The sequence below is a fragment of the Vespula pensylvanica genome, chromosome 15 (genome assembly GCF_014466175.1).
Source record: "Vespula pensylvanica isolate Volc-1 chromosome 15, ASM1446617v1, whole genome shotgun sequence".
NCBI classification, from domain to species: domain Eukaryota; kingdom Metazoa; phylum Arthropoda; class Insecta; order Hymenoptera; family Vespidae; genus Vespula; species Vespula pensylvanica.
Genome location: NC_057699.1, coordinates 4771259 through 4798070, shown reverse-complemented (window position 1 = coordinate 4798070; position 26812 = coordinate 4771259). Strand labels below are relative to the sequence as shown.

The window sequence follows — 26812 nt, the reverse complement described above, 5'->3', positions numbered from 1 at the left end:
CTATGTACGATACAGTGATTTTTTTTTACAGATTAATTTCTGACTGTAAAAAATGTCGAAATTACAAACTCGACTACAAAACGGATCGATCTAAGCGAAGATCTTTTCGTTGGTTTTTGGTGAAAAGAATGGGAGGGGCGTGAAAAGAGAGAAAGAAAATATAACGAAGACTCGCGTCCTTCGAAACTCGTTGAACGACGATCCTTTGATCAGGGGAGAAAAGAAAAAGAAAAATATTCCATAGTGAAAACGAAAGGATAGAAATAGCCGGTTAATAACAGAAACGTATATATTCTGTATCGAAAATGTGTTAGGTATACATCATACTACAGAGTTTTATCTTTAGCAGCACGTTTAAAATAAAAATATAATTCTTTCGCCATTGTTATAAAGGAAAATTTGCAAAGCTTTTCTTTTTTAAACGTACAACGTATCGGTTGCGTCTAAGCGCTATTGTCATAAATCGACTGACCAGACTTCTTCAAAGACTACTTCGTATTCGTTTAAATAACATTCTATACGTCTAAATTCGTTGTCGTAATAACGTAGAAGAAGAAGAAATGTTACCTTTGGTCCCGTTTATAGAAACTTAAAGTTATATGCAAAGTTTAGAATAATTAACGTTAGCCAACACAAAAAGTTGCTATTAGTATTTAACGTCATTCAGCCATAAATAATCGGCTTTGGTGTTGTTACGCGTATGACTTGACCAAAGCTAGAACCGAATGACCTTATAACTTGTTAAAAACTTGACAAACCTTCTTTCTTTTTTTTTTTTTGTTTCACTCTTTCATTATTTTCATAACGATCGATAACGAGCGACCGATCGTTATCGACTTTAGATCGCTTCTTCGATGGAGCAAGAAGCGTTGATTCCGTTTCTTACGAATGAACGTACTCAATTTCGATCCGACACGATCGATAGTTTGCGCATTCAGCGGTGGATATATACATGCTCGATCATTTTTGACGACATACCAGTGTCGTCAGGATTTTTGTACAACGTATTTACACATAGCTAACGTGGAACGACTTTGATGGAATTTTATTGAAAGGAAAGAGAGAACGAGTCGACCGTCGAAAAAGTAAAGGAAATAATAACGGACAATCAATTTTTTCGAAAAGGAATCACAAATGGCACGATCTTTCAAACGAATGAAAAAGAAAAGAAAATCTTTGTTTCGCACGATCATTAACTCGACGTGGTCGATTCGCTTCGCGTCCGCGTCAAAAGAGCTAGTACATCTTTCTCTCTCTCTCTCTCACGAAGCATCATCCGATTCCACGTATCTGCATCGCTGCGCGTAATTAGAGCATCGAGAGAAGCACCGACGTAATTAATAGGTAATTTAACGAAGAAACGTACTCGTTCGATCATTCGATCCAGGCGATCTCGATTCCACGCGAGACGAACGCGATATACGAGGCTATGTACATACTCTGATTCGTGATATTCAGGAGTCTCTTAACGTCGCTTTGATTAAATTTAGTTAAATAACTGCGAAGATTGCGACTACGAGTACGTTTATACGAGTACGTAGGGTAGGACGAGATAAGATAAGATAAGAGGAGAGAATGGAAAAGGAAGAAACGTTCGTAGTTAATTTTCGACGAACTCTTGGCGCCTTACCGTTACGACCGTCGATTTATTTTCAATACCTCTCTGCAGTCTGAAACGAAAGATAATTAAGATCGATTTAGGGTACCGAGTCGGATCGGGTAAACGGAACAACGTACTTACGTTTTTTAATTTTCCGCGACCTCCGAAATTCCTAATGGACTCCAACAGCATATCTCTGGAATCTACGCTTATCGGCATTGACTTTGGTCTCGCGTTAGCACTTTTCAGAGTGACGCCCATTATCACGGGCATCGTCGGAGCTTTGGGAGGCAGGGCCTCGACGACCTCCTTATTCCGATCGACTTTGTCGACGTTGATACCTTTCGATTGTTTGAAGGGCGTCGTCGATACTTTGAATCCTTTTACGACGGGCCCGGTCATAGGGTGGGCCTTGGTGCCGTTCGCGTTGTTCCTGAACGATACGTTGTCGCTCCTTTGGCCGATCTGATCCCGATGACGACGATCGAGCGAATTTATTCCCACGATCGAGCCGAATTGGTGTCCTTCGGAGTTCGGATTGGCATTGCGATTTCCGTTGACCGACGCGTTGTCCTTTTGGAAGAGGTTCCTTTTGAAAGAGAACTCGTCGGGCGTCGGCTGGCCGTTCTGCTTCTTCGGATCTAACGTCTTACGAACGAATTCGTGCTGGGAACCGTAACAGTCGGAACGTCCGTTCGTCGCGTTAGATCGTTGCGGTTTTGTCCTATGCTCGATGTCCGTACGAAAGGCCTTCGTTAATTCTTGAAAATTCAACGGTGTCGTGTCGATCAAGTTCTCGTCGTCTTTCTTCTCGTCTCTCGTCGAGCTCTTAACGGTATCTTCCTTCTCCCTTACGACGGTCTTCTTCAACTCGAAGCTGGTCACGACAGGTCTCTCCTCGCTTTTCGACTCCGGAGCGATCGTTTTGTCGAACGTTGCCCTCTTGAACGCGGAAACGGCCTTGTCGACGACCAACTTGCTCGCGAGATCGTCCGCGTCGCGCTTATCGTACCTATCCTTCGAATTATTCGCGCTCGAAGGGCTCGTCGTCGCGCCGTCGGCCGACCTGTCCCTTTGAAACTTGTAATCGGTGTCGGTTTTAATTTGAACCTTGAAGCTAGGCCTCTCGGCCCAGCTACCCAAACTGATCGCTGGCGGACCGTTGTAAGCGTAACGACGTTTCGCGCTCGTTTCCCTTTGCATCGAATCCTCTTTGTTCTCTCGTCGCGCCGTTGCGTGACATTCGCCGCGCGACGAAAGCACGCTCGGCGTTACGGAATCTTGATCGGACGCTCCCACGAACCTGTCGAAACGATTTCGTGAATAGGCTACGGCGAGGGTTAAGGCGTTTCTCTCGCTACTCTGTAATAGTTGTCGTCGCTTACCTCGTCTTTGCTTTTTCTCGCGTTACCGCGTTCCGTTCCTTCGATGCATTTTCTTCCGCTGGTTGCGAGCTCGTCAACTGCGGTAAAATGCTTTTCAACACCTATCGGAGAGAATAAACCGATAAGAGTATCGACGATTCGTTTCAACGAACGACGTAAAAGGTCTTACCTGCAACGATCGCAACTCCCTGCCCTTGGTAGGTTCCTCTTGTCGGTTCCTCGAGACGTTGTCTCTCCACCGGGTGGCAAACCCGTCGTTGACTCGGTCTCGCGGCGCCGCGGTATCCTCGACGGCGACGTCCGATCCTACGTTGGCCGAACGTTCGCTCGCGTCGACCCTAGGACCTTCCGCTTCGTTCTTGTTCGACTTGACGGGCTTGCTCATCGCGGAGGCGTGACTCTTGGATCGTTTAACGATACCGGCTTTGGCGTTCGCGGATTGCCAGACTCGCGTGGACTCGACGACGTCGTTGGAAATCTTTGGCTCTGTTTTCTTGTTCCGACTAGGCTCGTCCCCGAGGGAACTTTTGTCCTCGTTCTCCTTGAATATATCTATACTCTTTTGACGGGTATACGTGGTGATCGTGAAATTCGACAGCGTGTTATCGACCGGCGCGAAGTTGGACGTTAACGTCGACGTACCGCTAAAAACTTTCCTCGAGTCTGGCTCCCTTTGCGATCGGGCCAACGTTCCTCTTTCTATCTTGGTTTCGAGCTCCGATATCACCTCCTTTTTGAACTTCACCTCGGTTTCGGTCTTGCGCGATTCCATTCTCTTGCTTTTACTACCTTCATCGATTCGACGGAAGCCGAAGGACTCGTCGTTTCTCCCGTCGTCTCGATTTTCAACGTCGAGCGATTCCTTGAAGGCCTCGACCGATCTCAAGGTTATCGTGTCGTAGCCATCGAAAAGCGACGAATCGGTATCTCGGAAGGCACTCGGTGGCGCCGGCAATCGATATTCCCAATCGGCCACGGACGAGTCTTCCTCGAGAGCGGACACGTAGTCCGAGGTGTCCTGTTGATTTTTCCTCTCTTCGCCATCTAGCCCCGGGGGCTCCTCCTCCTCCTCCTCCTCCTCCTCCGCCTCCGTCTCCGCGCGACGACTTTCACCGTAGGATCTTTTCACCGCGGGATCAGCGTTTTCGGTCTCTTCGTTCGACGACGCCAACGACGACGCCAACGACGACGACGATAAAGTTTCCGACACTTTGTGCAGCAGAGCGTCCGTGTCGCGTACCTTCCTCTCGACGTCTACATAGAACAACGAGAACAGTGTCAATCGTTTGGAATCGCAAGAGATCGAAAGCTGGAAATGGTTTTGCAAGGTTTTAGAAGCGTTATGGATCGGAGTAAAAGATCGATCGACGTGCGAAGCCAAACGGTAGAACGAATGGATTGTTAGTAACGTTTGCAGGTATACGTATACGCTGGGTGCGTCGCGTCGTCTTACGATACTTTTAACCGCGTATCGATCGTACTAACTGTAGAGAGATATTTCTATTTCGTTTTCTTCTCGATTCGCGTCGAACACCCTGTATATACGTATACGCGTGTGCGTGTGCGTGTGCGTGTGCGTGTGCGTGTGTATGTAGGTAGCAACGTGCACCTGATATCCCGTCTACTGCGTTAGCCCTTTCCATCCGCCCGCTTTCCTTCTCAACGTCCGACTCTTTTTTGGACTCGAACGTCAGGTTCAGATTTAAAGCGAACGCGATATCCTTCGATTGGGACGTTAAATGTCTCTTTCGTTTGTTGAACGAATCGATTTGAAAGTCGTTCGATTCGGACGGACTGCGATAGACCTTCGATCTTTTCGAGCCCTTCGAGCTATCCTCCCGTATCTCGTCGTCCTTCGTCCCCGAGACGTCGTCGAGATCTCCTTCGTAATAATCGTCCTTGACGCGGGACGTCCTCTCCTCGCTTCTCTCGCGACGATCCTTGACTCGATCCTCGGCGAGTCTGCCGCAACTGGACGATCTCGAGTTTCTCGAGATCTCGAAGCGATCGCACTTTGGTATCGTCGATATCACGGTACAGGATTTGTATAGGCTCGAATCGACGTTGTATATGTCGTTCATACTCTTGGCGTGTTTCGTCAAGAGGTTCGAGCTGCCATCCATCTCCGAGAGTTCCGCGTCTCGTGCCTCGAACTCGATGCCACCGGAGGAAGAAGAGGAAAAGGAACAGCGAACGGCATCTTCCGCATTCGTCTTCGTTGCGTTCGCGTTCGACGAAGGACCTAGAGGATCCTTCCTCGGCGACCTAGATATCGCTACTACTGGCACTAATCTACGCTTTGGTACTGGCGGAGCTACAGGTGGCGATTTCTCCTCTTTCGGTCGTACGACTTTGCGAGGCTTGGGCAAGGGCGCTAATTCTTCGGACGATGCCTTTTCTACGGGGATACACCACCACCAAGAAAAAAAAAAAAGAAAGAGAAAGACAAAGAAAAAACCATACGGATGAGAGAAGAGTGGATGGATTCGAATCGTGCGAGGGGATATTGTTAGTAAGAAGCTTCGTTCGATCGTTCGTGCCGATCTCGAAGGATCGCTGCGGGACTCGGGTCTAGGCGTCTACGCGCGTTACTCCGCCGCATACCGTTCGATGCGACGAAAGCGCAAGGAAAATAACGTTCACGGTGCTACTTCAAAGTCGCCATAAAACAGCGCTACAACGTGCAACGTACAGACGCGAGTATTCGGTAAAAAATGAAAAGGTAAACGTAGAAGGTAGAACGCGAGCGGCCGAAAGATCCAGAGCTTGTTCGCGAAACGAAAGAGAAAGGAAATACGACGTTATTCGTCCGTTGTACCAAAACTATCTCGATCCGTCGTGCCTAAACGAATTCTCCGGCCCTGCTCTCGAGTATAGAATTCAATTGTATCAGAAATTGATTCCAACTCTCGTTCGATTCTTGACGACTGACCAAGCCCGGCGGCGGCGGTTCCAAAATGCTCAATTTCTTTTCCGGCTCCGGTTTGCTCTCCGAGTGTTGTATGATGGGCAACGAGGGTAATTCGTCGATGTCGTTCGGTATAGACTCGATCGGAGCCACTTGAATGTCCAACGGTTTCGTCGATATGGCAAAAATCTGAAGATTGCTAAGAGGCGACAAATTGTTCCTGCCACCGGTAGGAAATTCAAGATCGAGATTGTGACTCGAGACGATGGAACCCTCGTAACACTTGGTCGTCCTCACGTCTCCCAATCTCGGCGTTGGCTCGTACGCGGCGGACGACGATAATTTTCTCGAGGAATCGCTTTTAGGCTCTTTTTTAAACTCTTTTCGCGAGCAGAAGCTCGCGTGCGAGCCGGCGAAGCTGGTCTTCCTCTCGTAAGCGTTAACGATCCTCGTGTCCCTCAGCCTGGCGGAACTTTGAAAGCTCATACTGTGCTTCAATATCTTAGCATGACACTTTTCGCCGCATATGTAGTTGTCCACGTGGAATCTCGTAGGACTGTATCTGGTCTCGAGTACACCGCATTCCGGCATAGCCTCTATATCCGCCTGTATATTCGCTTTTACGCCGTCGAAATTCGCAAACGTCTCCGTTCCGATCGATCTGTCGGCGGACGACTTTTTCGGCCGGTACTCGTCGCGAACGCTCGAGAGAACGTTGTTGCATCCTGTCGAACTCGAAGACTTTCGAAGCTTCGACTCGCTCGAGCTTGTATCGTTATCAACGGATTTAGAGAATTCGTTTTTAGCGCGACGCCTGCTCTCGTCCGGAGCGAAATTTTGATCGGATCCTTCGGCCGCTTCGTAAACGTTCCCCGGGCTCTCAACGGTTGCCAAACTATAGGGTTCTGAATAATCGTCCGAATAATCGTCGCGACTACGCGCTACCTTACCTCTTTTTACTTCTACTCTAGCGTTCTCTACTTTCGGAGGATCCTCTACTACGTTAACGTCCGACGCTCGAATCGAGTCCTTCTCCTTCTTCGTCTTCTCCGGGCGATCGGCCTTGTCAAGAACGATCGTGCTCACGCCGATGTCCGAGGAGGCCTTCGAGGGTGCCCCGATGTCGGACGGTGGCTTCGAAGGATCCATGTCGGAAGTCAAGGACTCTTCGGAATCGTCGATACGTTCCAAAGCTTGAGTCGAGATGGCCGAGGAGAGCGGCCTTGAAACCGGTGGAGGCGGAGCGGCACGTTTCTTCTTCAAACCTGCAAACAGGAAATGTTCCCTTTACCCGGCTCGAAGACGTCTCGAGAGAGAGAGAGAGAGAGAGAGAGAGAGAGAGAGAGAGACAGCTGTCCCAAAATTCGAGGGAGAAAGATATCTAGAGTTTAGGAGCGCTGGCACGCTCGCCGTGAAAGACTTACTTGAATTCGAATCTGCTCGCAACGTAGGCAAGGGAAAGAGAGATCGCGATGAAACCGGTTGGCACGTAGAGGTACGTACGTTCGGTAAGAAGTTTGAAGTAAAATAAGTAAAAAGAAAGGGAAAAAAGAGAAAATGGTCTTACCGGTGGAACTGAGGGAGGAGCTGCTGAGGGCTCGATCGAGAGACGTACCGGACGCGGTTACGGCGAGATTACCGAGACTCTTACTGGACTGCGAGGTATGAACGAGTTTTCTCGGGGTCTCGTTGGTACCAGGCGTTCTGTTTCTCCTCGGCAGAGTCTCTGGTAGTCGTCCGGCCGAATCCGGATTGTCACTGAGCACGGAAGCCTCGTGATATCCCGAACTATCGCTGCTGTTTCGACTGTGACCGATGAGCATTTTCTCCTTCGACGATTCCCCGTTTGTCTTTCCCGCCGCCGCCGCCGCCGCCCCCGCCGCCCCCCTCGCCGTGGTCGCTATCGTACCGGTGGTCGTAGTAGCCCGCTGTTGTTCCCGATCGTAGGAGGTAGGCGGTTTCGGCGCGAGTCTCCTCTTTCTCTGAGGTCTCGTAGGCGGTTGAAGAGGACTGGCGCTTCTTCCGGTTTCGTCGCTCCTCGCCGGTGACACGCTCCGACCTTCCAGGCTGTCGGTGCTCACCGAGCTCTCCTTCGACTTCTTAAACATGAATCCAAAGACGCTCTGCTTCGCTTGTTGCCTACGTCTCTCCTCTTGCCTTTGCAGAGCCATTATGTCCTGGGAGCTCAAAGCGGAGCCCAACGTTCTACCTTGTTTCGCGTAAAGCGTCACTTCCTGCAGATGATAGTCTTGAAGGGACAGGGATAGATCCAGGATCTCTTCCAAGTTCACTGAAATCACGACATATCTTAGGATCGATCGGAATTTTTGAACGGTCGGCGTCAACGAGAGCGAAATAAACGGCGAGGAAATTTACGCGTCAACGTTCGTCTTAGCCTTCGTCTACGATCGGCTAACCGCGCGCGACTGCGAGACACAAGCTCCGACGTTATCGGCGAGATATTTCGACGTTCGTCATACATTTTTAATAGCGATATAACGATTTCGATCGTGCGATTCGACGTTTCGTCGAATTGTTTCCTCTTTAATTTTTGTTTGAACGACAGAAAATTTCAAGAAAATTGGATCGCTACGCGTACGATCGCGCGGTTGGCTTCGGAAGTCGTACGAGTACGACGCGAATCTTAGAATCGCGGCTTGAATCGATGCGACGCGACGCGACGCGAGGAGACGTTGAACTTTTGTCGTTGGGTGCCAAGAATCGAGAAAAGTACGTACACGCGAGTAAACAAGGACTTGATATACTCACAAAAAGTCCGAGGTATCTCTCGAAGAAGCGACGACGAACGAGTTGGTTTATCGACGACGAGCGTACGCCGCAAAGTGACAAACAACGCGTTCGATAGGAGTACCAGAGGAATATTCTATGCTCGTCGCGCGTCGATTACTATTATCAGCCGAGGCGTTAATCGACGACGAGATTTAATAGGAGGACGTTGCAGGTGAGATTGCGCGCTAACGAATACCACGCCAAGAGTACGCGTCGAACGGACAGGTCGTTACTTGGGCGCGCGTTTAATTAGTCCAGACGATATTGTCACTGGTGATAAGGTTTTAATAAACATAAACTCGGACTCGTTAGAAACGTTATCGATATCGAAGCCTTGGCTCTTATCTCGTTCGCGAGTCTTTCTCGGCGAGATAAAGAACGAACGTTTTCCGTCTTGTCGAAACCTAAGCGATCTAGGCGAAAAGTATCGTTTCGAACGTAACGCGCGTTTTTAGCATTAATCGACGTTAGGCGTACGAACGTACGTGGGACGAAGGTGCACTCGCGCTTACCCGGATGACGTAGCTCGTACTTGTGTTTGTCCAGATTCTTCTCACGGCACACTTCGTTCAGAATTTCTCCTAGATTCATTTTCGGGCTGACTCTCGAAACGTACAATTGATTCCTCGGTAAATGTACCTGAGCAAGAAGGTCGTGAAAGAAGGGACTTTTTTTCGAGCGAAGTAAAAGTGAAATGGCCCGATTCAAAATCACGTCCATTACCTGCAATCTGAACGTTGTTTCGAAAGGTTGATTCGCAGGCTTCGACTTCTTCGGGACGAACGTACACTGCTTGGGAAGTAATTTCACCTGAAACGACGAAAGGATAAAAAATGCCTCTGTCGGACGGAATTCTGACGACGATATCGAGGATATTTTACTGGGTCCGATCTGGGTTGACATTACCTGAAGAGCATCGAGCGCTCCTATCGGTGTGTTCGGTTGATGAGGTAAAATCGATCCACGCTCGCCGATCGCTTGCAAGGTGTAACTCGAAGCTGCCAATTTGTGGGCCGTTGCAATTTGAACGAGAAGGTCCATCATCGGAGTACTAGGAACAGAGAGAGAGAGAGAGAGAGAGAGAGGGAGGGAGAAAGACGCGTTGACGAATGCGACCGATTTCAATCGCGATTCCCGACGCGAGCGAGTAATACGCACGATTATTCATTCGATATTGCGCAGTTAAAACGCATAATGCAGGTAAATATGTTCAAAGTCGTAACCTCGCGAGCCTCGCTAATCGAATACGTTTCATTATACGTACGTAGGTATATGCACCTACTTGCTTATGTCATTTGTTTTTTATTCTTCGGAACGCCAGACCGTCGAGACGTTTATTCCGAACGACGACGCGCGTTATCGTTTCACGGAGGAAATCGTAAGGTATCATCGTCGTCCGACCGGCTCTCTTTTTATCGATCGTACTACCCGCGACCGGCAGACCAATTAAATTTTTATTACGTATCGTTACGTAAATAGAGACGTTAAACGTCGATTATTTTACGAGCTACTACGACGTAAAGACGGCGACCGTTTTCTCGTACTATCTCCGTCCGTTCGTCTGGGATAGACAGCAGAGCGTATGGCCGCGCTTAAAGGTTTAGCCTAATTTTTTCTCCGAGTTCGGACGAGGAAGGTTGACTTACGTCAGAGTCCCCGACTCGATAACGATCCGCATAAATAACGAGGTGGAGCTATTACGGCGAGCGCGCCGTAATCGGCATATTAATTAGGAGCGACCGAAGGATTTCTAACGCTCCGCGAGGGAACGAACGATCGAGACGAAAGTTATCAGAGACTTACCTCCTCTGCACGGTGACTCTTTGCGCGTTAAGGCGATGCTCGCGCGGAAGCTGGACCAACAGTTCCATGCTTCCAGCCAGCATGTCCGCCGGAGTGTCCTCGGTCACGGTAAGAACCATTCCGGAAGGCCTCTCCTCCCTGCTCCTAAAAGCGAACGAATACGGACGAATACAAATCGTGTTACTACTTTTTATCGCGAGCGCGAACGGAATCGTGACCGTGCGGAAGAACCCGAAGCGAGGAACGATCCACTTTTCCTAGCGGGGGGTCGTCCGAGCGTTCGCCCGTCGAACGCGCTTTTTCGACTCGGAATTAAAGACGCCTTCTTACGATTCGCCATAGCCCCCGTATAAGGCGACGATCGACGATCGGATCTATTCCTCGGACTCGATCCGGCGCGCGACCCTCCGTCGTTGTCCCCCGTTTCCGATCGTTTCCCTCGCAATCGCGGACGCAACGTACGGAGGGGAAGCGAACGACGGAGGGATAAAACAAAATCGTAGACGTTAAAGCAAAATCGCGGATGGTCGGTCGTCTCGGGTGACGCAACGCGTCGACGAAACGTCAGCGCGGATGTACAGCGCGAACGTGTACGCGTATGGAAACCTCGTGGTAGAAAACGTGCGTACTTTCGATCGGTCTCTCCTAGCAAACTCTCGGAGTTTAACAGACTCCGGCACGCTCGGACATGCTTTCTCCTCGGTGTTTGTAACTTATCTCACGTGGACGTACACGCGTTTTCCTACCGCGTCGTCCTCTCTCGAAACCGGTCGAGATTATCCATCGGTGGTAAGAGCGTCCTCTTTTCCTCGTAGATCGAGGCGTCGAGACGAATCAAGTATAGATACCCTACTTGATGTAATATCGAAGTAAAAAAAAAAGAAACAAAAAAGAAGAAGGAGAGGACTAAAATTTCACTTGTAAAAGTTTCTGGAACCTGGCCAGAACTCCTTGGACTTTCTCGAACTCGTTCGTTTATAGAAATTAGATCGCGCTTAGGTGAGTTTCCCGAGGCGCTCTTTCGCAGGCGCCAAGTATTCGTCGCGCGCGATATTCCTCCTTCTCCTCCTCCAGCTCCCTGACGATTCCCACGAAAGTCGGTAGGTTCGCGAGACGAAAGAGAGAGAGAGAGCGCGCGCGAACGATCTGGAATTCTAAACGTCTCTCGAAAACGGATACCGCGTACCTCGCTCGTTCCTCTTCCTTCCGTCCTAATCCATTATCTCTTCACGTTCGCCGTCCTCCGTCATACGACGCATATTTCTCTTACACAAGGATTCCTCGACGTTCTTTCGCGAGCGCGACAGGAGTCGGTCTTTCGCGCGAAGAAAGTCCGCGTTCGTCGACTCTCCGAGAGATTTGAATGCGCGACGAGCGAGCCGCCGAGTCGATATTTTTCCTATTTTTCTTTTTCTCATTTTCTTTCCCCTCCTATCGACGAGAGATTCCGATCGTTTCTACGAACGATCGTTCGGTTCTTCTTCGACTCTCGGACTCTACGAGAGATTCTTCGATCGTCGCCACGGCGAATACGCGTTCACGGCGGGCACGTGACCACCTTACCAAGAGGATCAAGAACGAACGGGGAACGTGGTTCGGGCGAACGAACCGACTACGAAATCGATATCGATTCTTTTCGCGACGGTCACGTTCGTACGTCGAAAAATAACGCGATGGAAATATCGGCGTAGACACCGTCTACCGTAGAATTTTTCAAAGAGGAAAAAAGAAAAAAAGAAAGGATAGGAACTGGCTAGAACTCGAATCGAATCGCAATTTCGCAAGCGATTCGACGAAAGTCCTCGCGGTTGCTGCATTTTCTTTTTTCTCCTTGTGCTTCTTCTTCGCCATTGGGACGACGGTTACATAAGATTTTATGTAGAGAGACGGTAAACGCGTACGCCGATTGCACAATTCGGCGTTAGAGAGAAACGCTAAAGGGATAAAATCCAGCTTCTGGAACGTTCGGTACGATCTCCTTTTCGTATCGTCGAGCTCGAACTCTAATCCTGATTCGAATTCGAATTCGAATTCGAATTCTTTCGATATCGATAAATTTGCCTTTCTTTCTGGCGAGTACTTCCACTTGGACGTGGACGGCCGCTCTTCCGAGAGCGTTCCCAGAAAATTTCAGCTTTCACTCCGAGCGGACTGTTCGGCCGGAAAACGAAGAATCCACGTAACGCGAACCTTCAAACCGGCCGCGTATACTTATCGTTACGCAATATGCCAACTCTATCGCTTATGTCTATAAAGGACATAATATCCGTTCCGGTCCGGAGGATAAAAATTCGACGAAAATAAGAGAAAATTGAACGACAAGGGTGAAAGTCGGTCCTATCTTTGGCGCGATCGACTGGTGGTTGCATCGCCGAGAACGGGTATTACAAAAGCTACCAAATGATCCCAAATAGGTAATGTCATTTCGTCGACGTTTCGTATGGGAGTAATAACGGCATACGTATACCCAGATAGGAGCGATACGAACGGTCGGTCGGTTGCGTGTCCTATCGATGAACGATATCTATGCCTGCGGATCGTAGCGCGAGCGAGCGAGCGAGCGAATGCAAGAGGCAAGATCGAGCTCAGGAGGGCAACGGCCCGAGTGGCCTTGCTCGCGACCTCCTCGCAGCCTCCTCGCGAGAGAGGGAGAGAGAAAAGCCACGCGTTCGCTTCTTCTCGGAAAAGAAGAGTCGCGTCTCCGTGTCTACCGCGGAGCAAGACGTCGCGCAATTAGTCGCAATTAATCGAAATCGCCAATGTTTTCTACAGAGGCCCGCTTGCTCTCGAGATCGACTTGGCGGCGACGACGACGACGACGACGACGACGACGACGACGACGACGAAGCGGAGGAGGAGACGGCCTTGAAAAAGCGAATCGGAGAGCCGCCGAGAGAAGAGCGCGCGATCGGTCTGCCTGCTTGCCGATCGTTCGTTTCGTCGTCGCTCGTCGGCTTCGTAACGACGAACGTCGAACGATCGGAGCCCTCGTTCCACTTTCTCTTTAATTAACCGGATTGCTACGGGCAACAACGAGCCGATACCTTTTCTTTTTTTCTCTTCTTGCCTTTTCGACGCGCGAAACCAAAGCAGGAGACACTTTACTTACTTACGTACTCGCGGTAAGACGCACGCGTACTTTGCTTTATCTTTATATTCGTTCTTTATTGGCTCGAGTCTGAGTCGGTAGCGTACGCCTTATCTTTAGAATCGTTTCTTTTTCTTCTCTCTCTTTTCTCGCTCCTTGTTTTCCTCTTTCTTCTCTTTTGCACCGAAGCGAGTAGAATCGCTCGCTCGGGATTTTCGTGTCACATTCCTCGACTCTCGTCTCGTTCCTCGATTATGCAATCCTTCTTGGCAAAGAACGCACGTCGTGGGAGTAGACGTCGTAACGCGTACCAAGCGTCCGTAACTTTGTACGTAACTTGGAGGAGTTTGCTTTCTTCGATGCGACCGAGGAATGGAGAACGGGGAAAAGAGGAATCGCAAATCGGGCACGTCGGCAGGCGTTCTCGATAAATCCGGAGATCGATCGGAGACTCGAATCGTCGCTCGATCGATTATATTTACGGATTATATTTACGGTTTGAAACGGAGAATCTGTTAATTTCGCTGCACGCCGCGGATCCGGAAATTAGGGATAAGGGAAAGCTCGTCGTTGCCTCTCGAGGAAGAGAAAGAAAAAGAAACGCGATGCTTCTACGTCGTTCGATTCCACTCGGAGTACGTGCTCGAGGAAGACGCGTGCAAGCTCTTGGATCGACTCGAGAGGATCCGCGTCTTTATTGTTCGAGTGGAATTATTTCGAGTGGAATAAAACCGCGAAGGAAGTCGATTGCATCACGAAGATTACTACATCCGTCGACCTTGCAATGTCGTCGCCTTGTCCTTTCTTTCTCTTTAAAACGTCGATGACAAGGCGACCGAGGCGACGCGAATCCTCCCCCTTCGTTCTCGAAGGAGAAGCGAGCCGAAAGGCCACGGCCGGGGAGGAGGGAAACCGGCGTTTCCGCGACGAAGCTTTCTCCCCTTCTTTCTTCTTTTCTCTGTTTCTTCTTTCCTCGGTGCGCGATAAACCTCGCATTTACGTAAGAAACGAGCGCCTACCTCTCTCCTTTCTTCTCCTTCTCGCGCCCAACCTCACTTACACCTTTTCTTCTCCGACAAACACTTGCAATTTTAATCGGCCGTTGCGTAATCAAATTTATTATTCGTTATCTCTTCGCGTTGAGGAAAACGTTCTCCCGTCGCGTCGATTCTACGAGATTACGCGTGGAACGCGGAAGATCGTACCATTCGAAGAGATCGTCCGACGTTCTCCGTCGTCGCCGACTCGTTCTCTCGATTATTCCAGGATGAACTGGAGAAAACGGCGTACACGGTTGCAAGTAATACGGTACAATCAAATTTCGTATAGATCGATGTACTCGTATATCGCATCGAGCGCGTGCCAGAGAGAGAGAGAGAGAGAGAGAGAACGAAACGCGGGTAAACAAAACGAGAGACGGGCCCGGCCTTGAGCCGAGCCTCTCGCGATGCTCGCAGCCGTCCCATTCAAGCGTGAGACGGCGTAAGACTCGGAAGTGTGTAAACGGCACTCCGAACGCGGTACGAGAACTCGCTTCTTCTTCTTTTCTCGTACGGAGTACGAGAGTAAGCCGTATCGCGCGTTTCGATCGTCGTCGAGGATCTATACCGCCGTGCGGTGAGAGATCGATCGGCATCGCTCGCGATCCATCAAAATCTAAGAGTCACGTAACGCGAGTAGCTATTATCGAGCTAACGGCCGACGTTTCTGGTATCAGAGAATTGTACTTTTAAACCGTGCGTCGTTAAATAATCGTAAAACGTACGAAAGACGATAAAGTACGGGTCACGATTTTTTATCTCGAAGGCAAAAAGAAAATGATGGAAAGAGACGGAGGAGTAGGTAACAGCTTTCTTCGCGGAAGAGAGTTTAGTTGAAATTAAAGAGAGACGCGCTTCTACAGAGTGGGACGTAAGGTCAGGCGTACGTACGGCCGTTGATAGGTGGAGAACGGAGGGCTCACCCGAGCAGCTTCCTCTCTCGTTCTCCCGCGACGCGCCTCACGACCGATCCTTACGTCCTCCTTCGATCCTTTTCGTTCCACCTTTAACGCCGTTCATTTTCTTTCGAAGGTTCCATCAACTTTTTTCGTTCGACGTTCTGAAGCGATATAGAACGATGCGACGATATAGGATAGATGTATTCGTACGTGGCATGGACGCGCACGTTTTCTACGACAAATTTTTCGTCAGGAAAAAGTACGACGGAAAAGTCGTGGGAGACCGTTACAGGGACGAGCTATTTCCTTCTCTGAGAAACTTCACCGTCGGCGCTCACCGTTTCCCGTTAGTCTCTTCGGGCTACTCCGTTCTCGAGATTTTAACGCGATCGATAACGTTCGAAAGGATCGTATCGAAGGATCGTTGAGCGAGATCCCGTTGGTGCTCTCTGAAAAATTGATCGCTTAAATCCTCTTTGGCTCGCAAATTCGTTTATTCGTTGGAATAATTGGACGCGCGCAGCAACGATTTAGCATCTAACGACTATCTAAAACACGTAAATAAATATAGAAACCGCTAGCGGAACGAAGGAGGAGCAAGAGGGAGAGAGAGTATTTTTCACGGCGTGGACGACGAGCAATCCTGATGAGTGCGTTCGACCAATGGCCGCTTCCATTCTCTCTCTCTCTCTCCCCTCGACTCGCGAGTACTGTTACGATTCGCGAAGATTCACCGAGTGTGTCGTGGAATTTGCATGGTTTCCGATCGTCGAGTGGCCAAGCAGAAATAAAAACTTGGACCCTTCTCGATATATCGGACTCTTCTCGATCCGTCCATCTCTATTTTTATCTCTATCGATCGCTCGCACGCGCGTAACGGTGGCTTAACCGTAACAGTACGAGTCCACGCGAGCGTTTATACCGTATGGGATGATCGAAGAACGATAGGAACGATCGCGAGTCGTCGTCGATAAAAAAGAAGAGAGAGAGAGAGAGAGAGAGAGAGAGAGAGAGAGAGAGAGAGAGGTGCTCGTTCGATCGTTGGTCCTCGCGCGTCGTCCACGCGTTTCTCGCCGAAACAAGTTTCATATCGCGTTTGTAGTCGCGCGTACGTACTACGCTTGCACAGATAAAACAAAAGAAGAGAGGCGAAAGAAGCTCGTTCCGACCTTGATAAAATTGGAGGAAAGGTCAAAGAGTGAAAGGCACCGATCGGTTTCGCGGGTGCGTGCTCGAGAGGGATCGCGAGTGGAGGAGGAGGAGGAGGAAGGATACTCGATACACACGGAATTACGCGTAGCTCCGTTCTTACGTAAACTTACGTGCACTCTCGTTGTTACCGCGTAGGATATTACTTAATCCGTCTTACGGCACGAAGCCGAGTTGCATTCTTGCACCGTAAAACGCTCGATTTCGAATCGTCGACGATATTAACGATAAACATTCGCGTCGAGCGAGTATAAGCGCTCTCCTTTTTGTCTTCGTTTCTCGAGCTACGTCGGTACGCGTTGTATCATTCGTACGTACGCACGTACGCACGTACGTATATGTGCGCGCAAGAACGACACAAAACAAACCGTTTTTAGGCGTTTGGCCAAGAGAGCCGTTTATCAACAACAATGTTTGCCTTTGGGATAAGACGTACGAACGCACGAGCTCTTGGAAATAATTCCAACGCTAGACGAAAGCGAGTTACGCGTTATCTCGTAACGTCGTAACAACGACGTTTTCGTAGATCGAATCTTTCCTTCCTCTTTTCTCCTCTTGGTCTTCGTAATTGAATTATCTCAACGATACGAGGAGAAGGAGTAAGCGATACGAAGTTAAAATTAAAAGCCGGCACGTGCGTTTTTTGATCGAGCGTGTCTCCGGCTAATTAGTGGACCAACGAAGCATCGGTTTATCTCGTTTAACGATTTCAACGATTACAGTCCGGCCCCCCCTTACTCAACTACGATCGCTTCTCGTCCTCTTTCTCGAGTAATTCGATCTTTCTACGCGGCCGACGATTAATTCGGCGTTAAGATACGTCGCGAAACGCGCCGTATCATTGCCACTGCGTTTTATCGTTACTCGTTATTTACTTGCTATTATCGTGATATCCAACGAAATGCATCGATAAGAAATCGCCGCTGCGATTTTTCAGCCGCGAATTTTTCAACATTCTTAGCTCATTATTGCCGCTCGTTATCGTCGTTGACAATAGAAAAATTGTAATCGCTTCGTAGATAAGAACGGTTCTACGAGCCTCGGGAGGTGCGACGATGGTCGTATTATCGGCGTTAAAATTTCAAGCGTAAATCGTAAATTACGTTAACGTCCGAAAACATCCTCGTTTACGCGCATAAACGTCGCGTACGATCGTTAAAACGTCGACTTCTTTTGTTTTCCACGAAGACGAGTAAATTCGTTCTCTTTCATCGTGGCCCCATTGTCGGAAGCATCGTCGGACGTTTTTCTCAGAGGCGTTCGTTTCCTAAAGAAAGAAAGGAAAGGGAATCGGCGCGGAAGACGGAGGATGCTATTGGTCGATTCGCGATAAAACGTTTGTTCGAGGAAAGTTCGCGAGTAGTTTCTCTCGTTCACTTTTACCGAACGAGACGGAGAATCGAGAAGTCGTCCGACGAGGAGCAAGGCTTTTAGGGCCAGGGAAGGAGATTTTAGCGACAAGAAGCGGCTCGGCCGAGCTCTCCGGCTATCGTTTCTCGTCTCGTCGTCGACGGGCTCGCTCTTAAACGGTGGAGCCAATTATCAGCTGTCGCGGGGCTCGGCAGTCGGCTTTCCAAGCTGCTTTTTCGGTCAGCGGAGTCGATGAAAAACTCGAGCCATCGCTCGTCCTCCCGTCCGATCGTGAGAAACCTTCCGAACGACACCGTCGACGCACCGTTCGACTAACTTTCATCCGACGTCGAGCACGCGCCCGAGCAGGAGCAACCGTTTCTCTCGATTCTTTCTTTTCTTTTATTTTTCCTGCACTTTTTCTCTCTCTCTCTTTTTTTTTCTTCCACCTTTCCTTTCTCCTCTGACACGGGCGCGCGCGCGCACGCGAGGCGACCCTGACCTACGCGCGGTTCTCTCTACCTTCTTACGAGTTCTTCTCGCTCGCCCGTGCCTTCCACGAGTGCAGTTTTATTAATGAATTTCTCCGTCGTCCCCGTTCCCCGTCTCGTTTTCACTTCCTTATAGAGAGGCCTTTCGAGAATTCCTCTCGTCCGATTATGGCCTTCCATCGGGCCCGTCTTTCGCGTTTGTCGTCGTAAAGGAAGGAGGTAGTAGCTATGTATCATCCAGTCGATCGGATCAACTCGATACTCGAACGAATTCGAAAACGCGCACTCGCGACCAATCGAGACGTTTCCATTCGAGCGCCGTTACTTTCGTCGACGTCCGAATTTTTACGATCTCTTCCCTTTTCCCCGGCAACTCGGACGCGCGTCGCGAGATAGACGCGAGGATCGATCGGACCGGTACGGGCTCGAAATGCGAATTTACGAGTCCGACCGGCTTAGAAAATCGAGCGTATTCCCTTCGATGGCAACGACCTTGCCGGCGAAGGAAGAGAGAGAGAGAGAAGGGTATCGGCTCGGTCTCGGCGTGGCAACGACCTTGCTACCTTCGCATAATCCTCGCTCATCGGCGTGCCATCCTTCTCTTCTTCCTGTATCCCCTTCGGCATCCTGTTTACATCCCGGCCCGATCTTCTCTCGTCGTTTCGCCTTTGTTCGCGCTTGTCGTTAATGTCACGAATCCGGGACGTGCGCGTCGCACTCGATAGGAGAAACGTCGACGTCTGCTCGTTTTACGCCCTTCTCCAAACGCTCTCGCATCCGAACGTCGGAGAAGAAATAGGAATAAGCGGTCGGAGGAGCACGCGAACGGTTTTATTCGCGGCAACCATGAAATAGCGGAAGCGGGATTAACGCGACTCCAATTAAAGCCGTACGGTCGATTCGGTCTCCTGGCTTTTACGAGCCAGACAAACGAGCTATCCTGCTGGATTATTTTCGATCGGCGTAATTCCGCTTTCGTCTTTTTCTTTTCTTTTCTTTTCTCCTCTTTCCTTTCCGGAACGAAAAATTAGCCGCGATTCGACGGCATCGATGTCTTGGACGATTACAACTCGCTGCCGAGTACCCTCGTACTTTGCACGGATCAGGTACGAAGGACAACGATCGGCTCGGCACCGATCGATATTCGATATTATTTATCGATCTCGCGTAAGACGGAGGAAAGATCGCGACTCGTGCGCGCCGGTACTCTTCGTAAAATCTTCCTTAGATCATGGGTGAGATAAGGAAATGAAAAAAGGAGAACGCGCGAGAGAGAAGGAAAATACGACTCTTGTTTGCCTCTCTCGACGTCAGCAGCGTGACGGTAAATATTATCTCTCGTCCAAGTCGGTGGATGCTGAGATTCTCCTCCTTCCGAGAGAATTTTCTCGAGAATTCGACGAAAGGTGTTATCGCGATCGTATTTCGTGCGTACGACGTAACAAACTCTTTTCGATTCGACGTTCCTTTATATACTTTTCTTATCTCATCGTCGCGCGATGCGCGAACAATAGTTTTAACGACGTACAAAACGAGAATCAACGAAACGTCTCTCGGATCGTCGACGGAACGCTGGCCCGGATTTCCGAATCCAAGGCCGATCGCGATACGCGCTCGCACCTGACTCGCACGAAAAGTCGGATGACGGCGAAAGTACATCGATCGATGGCGCGCCGATACCCGGATAAAAACGTCTCGCGAGAGACGACCGCGATTCTTTAACGAAGCGAAGCCTCGTGGAGGGTAACGTTCGAAAGAAATTGGAGTGCTGCGAAATGGAAGCGTAGAAAATGAAAGAAAAGGAGGAGAGACAGAGGGAGAGAGAAAGAGGAGCGGCCCGAGGAGTCCGCCGCGCCGGAACGATTTTATAATTATTATTCTCGTCGGCGAGCAGACGGCAGTCTCGTCGTTAAAAACACGTTCGCGGAGTTAACGGACTGGCCGGCAACGAGCGTGAAATGCCATTTTCACGCGTAAGACGGGCGTGTCTGTTTTCGACGACTCGTCTTCGAATCCGCGCGCGGCGAGCGCAAGAGAAACGCGAACGAGTGCCCCGGACGATGATTAATGAATCGATTGTTCCATTAGCGTTATCTCCAAGGGAAAAGATAACGAACGGAATTCATCGATCGATTCCAGGGAATTCGATCGAATTCCATAGGTATTTCGGAATTCGCGCGCGCGCGATCGGAGCAAACGGTATTTCGCGTAAAGTATTATCGAGCGAATCGTTCGACGAGTATCGAACTTACCCTTTACCTCCAAAGCTCCTTCTCTTCCGGAAATATCGCGAAGAGGTTTTCTCGAGGGAGATAAGAACGATATACGTGGGAAAAACAACGGGGAAAGAAGCAGGTACGATCGAAGGTGATAGGCTTTGGAGCTCTTCTTTCATCCAAAAAATGTCATCGTTCGCGATAACGCGCGAGAAAATTCGGACTCCGGTAGTTGGACGTACGCGCGCGCTTTTTCAACTCCGGAGATAACAGCGGGAAACCCGTCGTCGTCGGGGGGTCTCTAAACGAATTAGATCGTCTTTAGGGAAGCTCGCAAAGTCGTGCGGCGGTTCGACGAGAATCGAGATAACGTCGACGGATTTTCTCCGACGAATATATCTCAGCCAGGCTGAGCGAGAGAGCCGACGATCGAGTTCGACGACGAGCGCGAGTACGTTGGCAACGAGAGGAAAGAAATCGCACGGTCGTCGCGTTCGAGACGGAAACGACGTAAAATTTATCGGCATACGCGATACACGCTCGCGCTCGTACGTTCGCGACGGGAAGAGAAAGAAATTTCGCCGCTCCCGTTTCGCCTACGATTCGGAACCGTACGAACGTCGCCTTACCTCGCGATCAAATCCTCGTTGGTGTCATTCCGAGCGGGAGAAGCACGAGAGTCCTCTTCGAACGAACGTCGTTCTTGCCTCCCGGGAACGATTACCGACGGATCGGCCTCTGATTTTAGCAGCGACAAGGGATACGCCGCTCGCGGAAGCCTGCGTTTCGGCCTCTTCCGCGCGGACGTACGAAAAGTACGTCAAGCGAAAGTCTCTAGGAACGGGAAGTCCGAGGAAAAATAGGAAGACGCGCGCGCGCGCGCGCGGAACGAGAGAGAAATCTTACGGGAGAGAAAAACCGAGAAACACCTGTCACGCTCGCGCCTGCGTGCGTGTGCGTGTGCGTGCGCGTGTACGTGCGTTCGAACGAGAAACGTAACGCGAGCGCGACGAAAGACTCGTACGAACCGTCGCAGTGCGCGCGAGACTGACCGCCGCGCCGCACCGCGCCGACAGCTAACGGCTTTCGCGCGAGTGCGAGCGCGAGCTTCGGTACTTTCCGCCCGGTGACTTCTCTCTCGTAACGTTTCGGCATTTTCCGTCGGCATTCGACCGCGTTCGGGTGCGCTCGAGCGAACGCTTCGGAGAACGGAGAGACGCCAAAACGACGACGACGACGACGACGAGGACGAGGACGAGGACGACGACGACGACGACGACGACGAGGGAATTAGAAATTCGCCCGATCGATACGAGGATCTTTCGAGAAAGTATTCGAGTCGTATCCGAGGGATCGTCCGGGAAACGCGATTGCTACGCTCGGCCGAGAAAAAGACCCGATCGTTCGGACGAAATCGTATTAGTCATTTTTCAGAAATTTACCGCGCTCGTCGTCGATCGGGACGAGTCGAAAAAGACGATCGTAGCTCGTCGACGTCGATTAGAAAGTATTCCCGGCGTTGTGGCTTTTCCATTAACGGATAAGATCGGAACGCGATCGACGAATAGGTTTCTACGCGTAGGTACTTGGATCGTCGTATTACTCGTACGTAATAGGAAGGATATCCGCGCGTCGCACGTTGGAGAATCGCGAAACGTCGCGGAGGATGGAGAAGGAAAGGGTACGCTCGATGGGGGAGGTCGCGATTTCAAGGTCAGATCGAGATCGATACGATTCGTCGATGGGACGATACGTCCGAGTACTCGACCGCGCGCGGAGGTTAGGAACGGTCGTGTCGCAGAGGTTTATGTCATAGACGTCCACGCACGGCTAGATAGGAGGAAGGAGCACTCTCTCCGTAGACGTTGGACGCAGGTGGCAGATCTAACGGTTCGCCGACACGGAATTTCTCTCGTACGAGAACGCGGACGGATTTCCCTGCGTTTCGAGTCGGCCGATGCCGACTCGAGATTAGTCGTTGACTTTATCCTTCCGCTCCTTGAGGAACCCGACGCTTTCTCGAACGTTAACGACCTTCGTTAACGAAGGAGCTAATCGATCGCGTCGATGCTCTCGATCTATCCACGCTTGCGCCGACCAAACACCTCTGCTATTTGGAATCTTTCGATGTGGAACGCGAAATGATTCGAATATTTCGCGATTCGACGTGCTCTCGCGAGAACTGTCATGCTTCCTACGAAAAATTAGAAACAATGCGAGATGACGCGTGAGGTGCGCCAATGTGGAAAGGACCGAGCGTTTTCGCGGCCCGATATTTTCCTGCCGACGGTGAAATCGTGCGAATCGCAACATCTTTCCAAGATATCTCGACGGCGATAACGAATTTTCGTAGAGTCTTCTTTCAAAGATGTTCAAAGTCTTTTTTCGAGCGCTCGAACGGACGCGGAAATGGAGAAGAGTCTCGCGATGATTCGCAAAAACGTACCGTTAGCCCACTTTGATCGTCGATATCGTTCCTCTCGGTGGAAAGACCCAATCGGACGAATTCGAGAGAAACTAATCGTCGATCGATTCTCGAGAAATTGTCTTTCGCAAGAAGGAAAGGAAAAGAGAAGGAAGCGACGTATAGGGAATTCTAGCGTAAAAATTCTTTGAGATGCTACTCACCGAGAAACGGCGACGCGATAATACGGACGTATCGATCGCTTTCGACCAAAAATTGGATAGTTTTTGGAGATGAAGCGGCAACGAAACGTAGGTTACCGCTTACTGACAATAAGGAGGGTGCTTTGTTAAGGGTCGCACATGGCGCGGCACGTCCGTTGGAAACGATCGCGCGCCAAAAGACCGGTAGAAACATCTGCTTGCTCGTCAAAAGCGCGCCGGTAGACGCGTTTTATAACTCGCTCTCTTTCTCTCTCTCTCTCTCTCTCTCTCTCTCTCTCTCTCTCTCGCTCTCTCTCTCGCTCTCTCTCTCTCTCTCTCGCTCGCTCTCCCCTCTTGCGTGAGCGAGGAGTAAGAAGCGAACGACGCAATTGCGCTCAGCACGATCGAGCAAGAAGAAAGCGCCGATCGAAATCTCGTCTTCCACGATCTGATTCTCTTTGAAATCATCTCCCGTGTCTTGCTCTCGCGAGATAAGATTACGACGCGACAAATTTGACGAAGGAGAAGCTTTTTCTTCTTCTTCCCCTTTTATTCGTTTTGCCGTCATCTTCGTCGAAACAAGGATAAAGATAATTAACGATACCGATGTTGATTCGGTTCGTTCGCACGTCCGTAGGGAAGACGTACGCTCGGCGCCTGAGAACCTACAAGCGCTACGGTAGCCATGCATGTGCGGTAATCGCGTTGCAGGGGCACCCCCGAACGTCGCTCGACGAGATTTTTCAACGAAGAGAAGAAACGTCGAACGCCGACGAACTCGCGCTCGAAAATCAAAGTTATCAACGAATGAGAATACGCGAGGAGATTCGTGCCGCGAGAAACGTCAAGTAGAAGGACGATCGGGTACGAATGAAACTCCACGACATCGGCCACGGCGATATGGTAGAAAAGATGCGTCCTGCAAGCACGATTTACAAGGTAAAAGTTAGAAAGCATATATCCGCCGAGTATCGATGCTTCCGAAACTTCCTCGAGTTTCTTCGCAAGATTTCTTTGAGATTTCTACGTGATTTCGTCACAATGCGAGTCTTTGAGATCTCTGCGTAGCTCTTTCGTAAATCTCATACGCGAACCGCGATATCCGCAGAGGTGATACGACAATCGTAACACCTTTTTCCCTTCTCTTCGAAGGTACGAAGCGTCCGTTCGATTATCGCCTTCCCTTCTAATTTATTGATTTTGAAAGAAAAGTAATCGAAGAGAATATCCGGAACGGGGACGCGCGTGATCGGACGAATGCAAGATGCGACGACGCGAACTTTCCAGGAAACGTCTCCTCGTTTTCTAAAGGATCGCAGTCTCCGCGAGACAACGAGGACAGCGTTCTAGGACAACGAGGACATTTCTCGAGGAGTCCCAAAGTGTCTGATACGTCTGCGTAGGTACGGATGCGCGCGTATGCACCTATGCACGTACGACAAATTGTCTGAGAACAGTGTCGTTCTCATGGTCGAACGCGGTCTTACCCGGAGTCTCGCTGCATGAGACCGTAGGCAAATGCCCGTAATTAATTGCAATTATAAATAATTACCATTCGCAGAAAAAAAAGTTCCCCTCCCCCCTCCCTATCATTTGCGTAACACGATTCTTCTGCGCATCTCGCGACCTACGAAGCTTTCCTCCTCCTCCTCCTCCTCCTCCTCCTCCTCCTTCTTCTTCTTCTTCTTCTTATTCTCCTCTTGCACGACCTCGAACGGTGATCGCTTATCATCGCCGTTTGCGGTTTGCGCGGAAGAAGCCGATCGGACGGGGCGAACCGAAGGAATAAAAAATATCTTCGTTCCGAAACGTTCGTTCGTTCTCGTGTCTCCGTTCGAGGAACGTACGATTCGGACGATCTCTTCCCGGAGCACGTCGCGAATGTGGAACGAAATATCGCGAAACGTTACTTTAATAATCCCCATTCGAGTACTTAAAATCGTACAACGATAATTTAACCGGTAAAGTAGGTAATACGTGTCTCACGGACGAAATTGCTTCTTGCGGTCCCGCGACGATCTATGCAATTTTCCTCTACGAAGATGCACGAAGGTGACAGCTACGGAGACGCATGTTTAATCGTAACAAGTTCCGCCAACGTTGCGCGAGGAACCCGTTTTTATAGAGGACGATTATCAATCCGTCGGCTTTCGGTATTTTTCCGCTCGTAGAAATTCTAATGGATCGAGTTCGAGCGAGTTTAAAGCTAAAGAGGAAAATAATGGCGCGTAGCAGAGATCGAGCTTGGGATCGTCGAGTTTTACTCGAGTTCTACGGTGTTGGGATTGCAGTCGCGTCCGGCGAATCTAAATTCTAGTATAGTAGCCGAGGAGATAGGCGCGAGACTAAAGTTTGTGGCTCGGTGCCACGCCTGCGCGGGAGCGGTGAAACGAGCTTGGCAAAAGCGCAAATTGCGGATGGCCGGTGTGTGTACGCCGGGCAACGAGCTCGCTCGCTCGCTCCTACGTCCCTTTATTCAACATGCAACGCGTTGCGCTTCCGCCACCAGGCAGTTTGACAGCCCTGGACATAGCTGCACGGTCGAACGTTCTTATAGGAATTGCTTTCGGATCGAAGATAACCATTGACGATTTATCTGCTTTTTCTTTTCTCTTTTTCGTTTTCCTTTTTCTTTTTCTTTTTCTTTTCTCCTCGGCGGAAATTCTCGACGGAACGGTCGAGAACGAAAAGAAGGACTTCGTTGGAAGGATTAAATTCTTGTTATTCGATTTAAACGAGCCGGCCTTTTCATAGATCCCGCGTGGATAGCGTTACGTCTTATTAAGTCTGAAAGGCAAAAGGAGCCATGTTGTACGCTTTATACGTCCTCCTCCTCCTCCTCCTCCTCCTCCTCCTCGTGGCAATTAAGACCGCTGACACGATTTCAAAGGAACCTCCAACGAAGAAACGACGTCGCCTCGCTTCGACGAAGGAAACGAAAGCGGATAAGGCGTAATCGCGGTATCTGCTCCTAATCCGATTCGATCGAACTTTTTACCCATTTATATAGCTGCTTTGACGGTCTTCGAGGATCAACGGCAGCTAGGGAAAATTAATACGGTAGATAGGCTTTACGTACGGCGAGGACGTACGGATCGAACAATGCCACCGTAGAAAATTACTCGCGACGCCTTGAGAATATGGACGTTAACGAGGAGGACGAGGAGGATGGAAAGAAGAAAAGAAGAAGCACTAATCGAGCTCTCGAGGTAATATCGCTATTACGATTCGTTTCGTTCCTCTTGTCTTTCCGTCCATCTCTAACGGTAGCAACGACTAATGACTGCGTGGCATTCAAATCTCTCCGTTCGTAACTCGGGAAGAGCTCCTCCCGAGCAACATCTCGGTAAAATACCGTACGTCTCCCTCGCGTGCAATTATTAATAACACGTTACCGCTTATAGGAAAGGATCGCGATCTCTTTCT

General features: G+C 49.9%; 1 protein-coding gene across 5 annotated transcripts in view; it reads right to left on the bottom strand.

The window, feature by feature from the left end:
* Positions 1-271: 271 nt before the first annotated feature.
* LOC122634452 overlaps positions 272-26812 on the bottom strand; it is a 28237-nt gene continuing 1696 nt past the window's right edge. Inside the window, exons 1-13 of one of the 5 annotated variants that reach the window (XM_043823400.1) lie at positions 19127-19196; positions 10487-10630; positions 9590-9734; positions 9407-9493; positions 9196-9322; positions 7461-8183; positions 7318-7329; positions 6844-7158; positions 4595-5383; positions 3155-4239; positions 2986-3086; positions 1742-2903; positions 272-1670 (exon numbers count right to left, since the gene is read on the bottom strand). In XM_043823400.1, coding sequence (XP_043679335.1) covers positions 1653-1670; positions 1742-2903; positions 2986-3086; positions 3155-4239; positions 4595-5383; positions 6844-7158; positions 7318-7329; positions 7461-8183; positions 9196-9322; positions 9407-9493; positions 9590-9734; positions 10487-10630; positions 19127-19134 — 4716 coding nt within the window. In that variant the 5' untranslated portion in view covers positions 19135-19196 and the 3' untranslated portion in view covers positions 272-1652. Of the gene's footprint in view, positions 1671-1741; positions 2904-2985; positions 3087-3154; positions 4240-4594; positions 5384-6843; positions 7159-7317; positions 7330-7460; positions 8184-9195; positions 9323-9406; positions 9494-9589; positions 9735-10486; positions 10631-19126; positions 19197-21408; positions 21522-26812 lie in introns of those variants that run through there. The other 4 variants (XM_043823398.1, XM_043823397.1, XM_043823401.1 and 1 more) reach the window with 4 other exon arrangements.